Genomic DNA, 7,550 nt, shown 5'->3' with positions numbered 1-7,550 from the left:
GAAGCGGCTCGCAGAGGCTGTGCGGTCGGTCTGTTGCTAGCGTCTGTTTGGAACGGGGCGGTACTCGAGCTATTTCGAAGTTCGACTGCCTAACGTCGCCTCGGCTAGCGATGCGGCGGACGCTAGGCCGGCGCCCGCCGCCTCCGGCTCCGATACGGCGCGTGCGAGGCTCGAGCTAGCAATGCTTATCGAGGAGCGGCAGAGCGCAGGCCAGACGGTTCACGCAAATGCGAGCCGAAAGGAAGTGTCGCCGTGGCTCCAGCTCACCCGCTAGCTAGAGTACCTCGCCGGGCATTCCTTTGAACAGCTAGCCGCGCTTACTACGATGCCCTCCCTAGCTACGGAGCCCGGGTTGTTTGCGCTAGGCTAGAGTCTGGATCGGCTCGTCGACGCCGCCTACACGTCGATCTGCTAGGACCGGATCAACGTATTCGACCAAGCACGCATCAACAGCTTCCTCTAGCGGCCGCGGGCCTCGGACCGGCCGCTCATAATCAAGCTGCAGAAGGCGACCTTCCGCAAGTACTAGGCCGTCTGGAAAGGCCTCCTCTGCTTTGTAGCCCGCGCGGCGGATCCCTGCCAGACGATCCGGCTGCGTTACTAGCTACAGAGCCGACAGGCCGCCCTTCTCGGCGAGGTCTTCCTACAGATCGACCGTCTGTTGCAGCTGCCTGCCGAGCATAAGTCGGCTCGCTAGAGCGCGCGTGCCGCCGTAGACGACAGCTGCCTCGACCTCTGCATAGCGCTGCTAGATTACGACCTGAAGGGCGACCTGTTTGAGAGCGCGGTCGTAGGCTTTCTCGCCGTTCTTAGTATCGACCTCGGCAAGGGCAATCTCAAAGAGGCCCAGAACTACACCCCCAGCCTCTCGGGCTTTATTAAGATTGCTTAGATACTTGTAATCGAGAAGGCGATCCGCGCGGCCGACGCTAGCGACGCTGCGCAGCCGGCCGACCTGCTTGACGACATGCGGGAGCGCTTTATGATCTACGGTACCCGCTCGCCCTTCAACTAGGCGAGCCGGTTGCGAATGTACGGGAAGAGGATCCGCGATTCGTCGACCTGCCTGGGCTACATTAGCTGGAGCGACGACCTACAGTCCGTCTCGTACAAGGACGTCCGCGATCTCGACATAGAAGCCTTCCGCGGCTTCATCCGGGGGCAGATCACGAAGGCGCAGAGCTTGCTAGAGGAGCTGCTACTTATGCATCCCGACGAGACGCGCGAACATCTCGACGTGCCGTTGCGGATACACCACCTTGTCGATAACGCCGTTGAGAGTCGCCGTGGATAGAGTTTTGTCTAGCATCCGGAGAACATGCGAGGTCCGCTACCTAATCGAGAGCGTTAGCTGTTCGAACGGGTGCTAGAGAATAACTAGCTACGAGAGGAGTTCTTGAATCCAGGACAGACTAGCAAGGCCTTGTAGCAGCAGAAGACCGTGCAGGCGTACTAAGCACGTGTCGATACATTCCTCGAGCATCTTCTCCTACTCATCCACCTTAGCTCCGGCCAGCCTGCTCGCGGTACGGAGCTCCTGAGCTTGCGACACAAGAATACCGTCTATAGGTATTATCGGAACATCTTTATCGACCGTAGACTCGTAAGCACGGTAACCCAGTATTATAAAGGCTACAGCATCACTAGCTCTACAAAGATTATCTACCGCTACTTGCTAAAGGAGGTCGGCGAGCTCCTCGTATACTACCTCTAGCTAATACTTCTATTCCGCTAGACTCTAAACCTCGTCGCGAATAGAGACAAGGCCGATCCTTCGCCGTTTCTCTGGGCCAAAGTACCGATTCCGAAGAGCACGCGCAAAAGCGCGCCGGAGAACAACGGCCAAGCAGTATATAGTGAAGTACAGGAGTGCTGGGACAGCGCCCGGCTGACCCGTGTCTTAACTCGCGAGTTCCAGGCCGAGCTCGGCCTAAAGGTTAGTATTACAGTCTACCGTCACCTTGTAGTCGCTATCTCCCGCAAGCACCTACCGTGCGGCGGATTCAAGCGTGATTACGGCCTCGAGGATACTAAGTTTGACTAGCAGTCGGGCTACGCTTTATGGACGGCAGGCTCTATCTATGCCCGTGGAATTGCGGAGGCAGTAGGGCAGGTCGAAGAGCGGAAGGCAGAATACCGCAAGGTTAGCTAAGAGTGGCATCGCTTTCTCGGCTTTCTTCTAGCGTCGCTACCGCCGCGCAAACGCCCTCTCAACGAGATTACAAACCCGGCAGGAGTAGTAGTGTCTAAACGAACAAAGACAGCCGTAGAAGCGGACGTACTAGAGATAGCATAGGAGTACTAGTAGGACAAGAAAGAGCATATACAGCAAGGTAAAGCTGTATACGTAGAGAAGGAAAAATACTATATATGTATAAAAGGTTATGAATGTATATATAATTAGAGTCGTTTTGAATGTAGCGAAGGGATCTTCGGCGGCGGCTATAACGACAAGACCTCTCCTTTAGGATCGCTTGTATGTTATCTTAACCTGAACCTTACCCTATCCAAAATTGTCTAATCTAGTCAGGGCTGTCTGAATTTAGAATACGCTAAATTTCGGTTAGGGTTAGGGTTCTACTATACAAATTTTTTTGAATCCAGACAGCCCTGACTAGATTCAGACTCAAGTACCCGCTATAGGCTAAGATTCATACAGTTTGAAGAGCATATTTTTCTAAGCATCTTTTGTATAACATTCAATATACTAAATACTACTACCGATGTCGTAGAGGTCGCCAAATCGCCTATCCTATCGTTTATTTTCGGTACGGATATTTTGGTTTGGGGGAAAGTTAGGGTTACGCGCGAAGCGCGTCTATGTTTTAGGGTTTAGATGTTTTAGGGTTGAACGCGCTATCCACAAATTCCAGCTGTGATGGAGTCGATCACATATATTTACTAGCTACATTTGGTTCGGGTGTTACGGGTCAACTGCCAAAGGCGGTTTACTCGAGGTAGCTTCTTGAGAATGAGTAGTGCAACAGGGAAATGAGAAGGGGCTTTGTATTCCAATGGGTAAGTTGGTAACATGAGTTCAACACGAACAGACATAAGGTCCATTCGTCCTATCTAAGATGGTCCAGTGGACCCAACCTACAGTCCACTCATTACGCTGCAAAATTTTAGGGTACAGAATTAGGGTACGACGTACGATCCACTAACGGTGGGTCCACTCATCCAAAACACCTGCAAATTGCCCCAAACTCGAACAGTTTACAGAGCGCATTTTTCTGAGCATCTTTTATATGGATATTAGTATACTAAAGGCTACTGCTGACGTCGTAGAGCTCGCCAAATCGGCTGACTTCATCTTGACGTTCTTCAGCCGTGCGACGGATAGCAGACGCCCGCAGCGCACGGGAGCTGCCGCCTGCACGGAGCGTCCGCCTGCACGGAGCGTCCGCCTGCTCGGAGCGTATAGGCCGACGACGCGACGAAGGATGTTTGGCGCGTAAAGCGCGTACACGACGTATACTACTAACAACCAAAATGGCGAGCGCGTACTTTGAGCACGAAAGCGAATGGCAGCTCGCTATCTGTCGAGAATGCCGTGTCGCGGTCTGGCCCGCGCATATAATGCGACATCTACAGAGCAACCATCATAGAGTAGAGCATAAAGAAGCTCAGCGTATTGCAGAAGAGGTACAGACATGGCCTGGACTCGCCTTGTCTGCAAGCCAGCTTATACTACCCAGCACCGTTAGGCCCCCAATTGAAGCACTACCCATCTACCAGGACGGTATACAATGTTGCTTAGAGCCCGAGTCGTGTCGATACGTCTGCCGGAGCATAGGGACAATACGGCGGCATTGGCGACGGTGCCACCAATGGTCTAGGCAGGGTCGCCAAAGCGGCGGTGGCTCCGGCTCGGCGAAGACGCAGAAGATCGCGCAGGCCGGAGCGAGCGCATGCCGGCCCGTGCATTGCCAGCGCTTCTTCGCCCATCAGGAGTGCTCGGGCTACTTCGAGGTATGTCCGCGCCGGCAGACGGACGACGCGACGCCCGCGACTAGCCCGGATACGGACAGCGCCGCAGCTGCATCTGTATGGATGCAGGCATGGAAGCAGGCAAACGAGGCACTCGCCGCGGCAAAGAGGGGCGCCGAGCAGAGGATCGCCGAAGGCAACGTGGACGAGGCCAACCCGTGGCTACGCCGGACCGGCTGGGTGCCATACTTGGCGGGACAGGACCGCGAAGTGCTCGTACAGCTGGTCGAAGAGCCGGTCGTCGACGATGATCCCGCAGGACGCAGCTCGGCCGAAAGGCGCCCGGACGACCGAACATACGCAGCAGGAGCTGCAGCCGAGGCTACACAGGTAGCAGAGACAGCGCTGACCGAGAAGCTCGCTACAGCGGTGTGGCAGGTAATGGCCGATGTCGCTACGGCCAGCCAGGCGACCGTCGCTGGAAGCGGCACTTTGATCTTGATGCAGGCCGTAAGGACGGAGCGGGATCAGGTCCGATATCAGCCGCTGCAGCCGTACCAGGACCGGACGTCGATTAGGAAGCGCTGCCGGGTGTGGCAACAGATGCTCGTGTTCTTCGTACGGACGCAACGTATGCGTGACGCCGGTAGAGCCAGCGGGCCGGAGTATCGATTCAACCGGCGGCAGGCAGTAGCGTTTGAGCGTTTGATGGCGGCGGCGGAGGACGTCGTCGAGGGGGGAGGACTAGCGGATAGCGTGGACGTTGCGGCCGACGACGAGGCGGACGATGAGAACAACGACGAGACCCGCGAGAGAGTTGGGGCAGATGAGGTAGCCGCGACAGGAGAGGAAGCTAGTCCGGAGAACGCGCCGCTGACATCCATCCAGCGCGCGTGTCTGGACTTCTGTATCGAGCTGCTCAATCAGACCGTCAGCCGGAGGGAGTACGACTGTGCGTTGATCTGCGCGGCGGCCGTGCTTGGGGTGAACCCGACGCAGCCGGGCTGGCGCGACCCCGAGACGTATCCACCGTTCTTGTCGGCGATCATCAAGATCGCGCAGTTTATGGTAGTGCAGAAAGCGCGCGAGTTGGTCCCGCTGGAGGCGAGCAAGCGTGCCGAGCGCGGCAAATACAGTCCATGCGGCAGCGTGTGCTACTTCGAAAGCGATAGCGGGTACAGCAGCGACGAGAGCCGGAGCAGCCGGGGCAGTCCAAGAAGCAGAGACAGCCCGGCTCGTTCGAGGGGCAAGGAAAGCAGTAGCAGGGAGAGCGATAGCAGGAGGAGCAGTAGTAGGGAGAGCGGTAGCAGGAGGAGCAGTAGTTGGGAGAGCAGTAGCAGCGCTCGCTACAGCAGCGGGCGTGCCGGCAAGGGCCGTCGAATCCGCAAGCACTCTAGCAAGACGAGCTTAGGTTGGGTAGAGCAGATGGTAAACAGCTTTATGGTGCGGCGTACTAACAGCCCGATGGACTGGTTTCTGGATCTCCGGGCGTACGGACTGAAGATCCACTACAACACCACCGCTGCCGGGCACGTGATGTGGAAGGACCGCGATGTGCTACAATATCGCGATCTCGCGTTCAGTATGGCAGATTTTCGAGGCATGGTGCACCATCTGTATACGACGACGCGGCGAGCGCTGCTCGAGGACTTGATGTTTGGCATCGACGCGGCGAGCGTGCCGGCGGTGCCGTGGGAGACGCTGCATGACGACCCATCTAATAGCAGCAACGGATGGAGCTTTTTGCAGGACAAGCGCAACCGGCTGCCGGCCGACGGGCCGTCGTGGCTCATCCGCCGCGTACAGAGCATGGCCGAAGTCCACTTGCGCTTCGTCCGCGCTGGGAGCGCGTCCGGCGTCCATCGCGAACGCGTCCGCGACTGGCTGCGGCAGGTCGAGGCGTTCCGGGCGCAGCTGCTCGTGCTGATCCATATGACTGGCGGTCAGCCGGCTCGAGGGCCGGAGATCTTGAGCGTCCGGCATAAGAACACGCTCGGCGGTGAGCACCGCAATCTGTTCATCGAGGACGGGCTCGTCGTGTTGGCGACGCGGTACAACAAGCAGTATATGATGACGGGCGACGTCAAGGTCATCCACCGCTATCTGCCGCGCGAGGTGGGCGAGCTGGTCGTGTGGTACTTGTGGCTAGTACTGCCGTTCGTCGAGGGTGTAGAGGCGATGCTCCGGCCCGGCTGGGAGGCGTCGGCGTATCTGTGGCCGGCGGACGTCAATGGGCGGCTCTGGACGACCGACCGTATGACGAAGGCGATGAAGCAGGCGACTGCGGCGGGCATGGGCTGCGAGCTGGGCGTGTACGCGTATCGCGAGGTTGCGATCGCTATTAGCCGCGAATGGATCGCAGGAGCGACGCAGTTCCCGCGCGACGACGGGGACGAGAACGCCGAGTGGGACAGCGAGCATGCGCTCCAGCACGCGGCGGATGAGCAGGCCGCGCATTCGCCCCACGTGGCGGGCATGATCTACGCGCGCGGCAGTATGGAGCAGTCCGGAGTAGTAGCCGGGATCCGCGAGCGGTTCCGGGCGGTCAGCACCGACTGGCATCGGTTTTTGCAGTTCCCCGTATGGCCGACGGGTGTCCAGCGTGGGATCGGTGAGATGGATACCAAGCGGAAGCGGCGCGTGTTTGAGGCGGCGGCCGACGAGGAGCGGACCGCGCGACGGAGCCGGCTGAAGCGGATGAACGCCGAGGCGACGCTGCAACGGATGATGCGGGCCCAGGTATCACTCCGCAGCGTGCAGGGCCAAGCGATGCAGGCGATTCAGGCCGGCGAGAGCGCGATCGTAGCGGTGATGCCCACGGGGGCCGGCAAGAGCGTGCTGTTCATGCTGCCGGCATGGGCTGAGCCCGGTGGGACGAGCGTAGTGGTGGTGCCGCTGAAGGGCTTGCGGGAGGACATGCTGCGGCGGTGCGAGGCGCTCGGCATCACGTGCGCGGTGTGGAATGAGCGGCGGCAGCCGGACGCGGCGAGCATCGTGCTGGTTACGCCCGAGGCTGCGCTGGATTCGCAGGGGTCGTTTCCGACGTATCTGCAGCGTATCCAGGCGACGCGGCAGCTCGACCGTATCGTCATCGACGAGTGCCATGTGCTGCTGAACGACCAGCTCGACTTCCGGAAGCGACTACAGCAGCTCGGGAAGCTCGTAGCTACGCAGACGCAGATAGTGTTGCTGACCGCCACGCTGCCGCCCAGCGCCGAAGCGCGAGTGCTCGAGCGGATGTACTGGAAGGCCGACGAGGTGCGGATCATCCGGGGATCGACGGTGCGGCCGAACATCTCGTATAGCGTCGTCGGCCGCCGAGAAGAGGAGGGAGGTAGCCAACGCGAGGGCGAGGCCGAGCGCGAGGCCATACTCGAGAGACTCGTCGACTCCGTGCTCGCCGACGACGCCCGGCCGGACAGCAAAGTGCTGATCATGTGTAGCAGCCGGGCCGGGACGGAAGCGATCGCGCGGCTCGGCCGGTTCGTATGCGAGCACTACCACGCCGGCATGAGTGACACGCGGCGGCAGGAGGTGCTCGAGGAATACCGGCAGGGCGGGGTGCGAGTGATAGCGGCGACGGGGGCATTCGGCATAGGCATCGACATCCCCGACATCCA

The 7,550-nt window shown here is 59.0% G+C and overlaps 3 protein-coding genes across 3 annotated transcripts; all 3 read left to right on the top strand.

Annotated features, from left to right (window-relative positions):
- Positions 1 to 1,030: 1,030 nt before the first annotated feature.
- On the top strand, positions 1,031 to 2,452 carry K489DRAFT_404560 (uncharacterized protein; the record flags this gene model as incomplete). Its single annotated transcript, XM_033607123.1, has 3 exons — positions 1,031 to 1,237; positions 1,736 to 1,936; positions 1,968 to 2,452. The coding sequence occupies 3 exons, from the start codon at positions 1,031 to 1,033 to the stop codon at positions 2,106 to 2,108; spliced, it is 549 nt and encodes a 182-aa protein (XP_033455822.1). The 3' UTR covers positions 2,109 to 2,452.
- A 1,040-nt stretch (positions 2,453 to 3,492) lies between these two features.
- On the top strand, positions 3,493 to 4,983 carry K489DRAFT_326901 (uncharacterized protein; the record flags this gene model as incomplete). The annotated part of the gene is made up of 3 exons (XM_033601945.1): positions 3,493 to 4,227; positions 4,330 to 4,659; positions 4,762 to 4,983. Coding segments are annotated over 3 exons (1,287 nt in total), but the record flags the coding sequence as incomplete, so codon positions are not given.
- Positions 4,984 to 6,741: 1,758 nt separating this feature from the next.
- K489DRAFT_390950 (P-loop containing nucleoside triphosphate hydrolase protein) lies at positions 6,742 to 7,501 on the top strand (the record flags this gene model as incomplete). Its single annotated transcript, XM_033606646.1, has 2 exons — positions 6,742 to 7,115; positions 7,486 to 7,501. The coding sequence occupies 2 exons, from the start codon at positions 6,742 to 6,744 to the stop codon at positions 7,499 to 7,501; spliced, it is 390 nt and encodes a 129-aa protein (XP_033455820.1).
- Positions 7,502 to 7,550: the final 49 nt, after the last annotated feature.

This window comes from Dissoconium aciculare, assembly GCF_010015565.1.
Source record: "Dissoconium aciculare CBS 342.82 unplaced genomic scaffold K489scaffold_15, whole genome shotgun sequence".
Lineage (NCBI taxonomy): Eukaryota > Fungi > Ascomycota > Dothideomycetes > Mycosphaerellales > Dissoconiaceae > Dissoconium > Dissoconium aciculare.
This window is presented reverse-complemented; position numbering and strand designations above follow the sequence as displayed.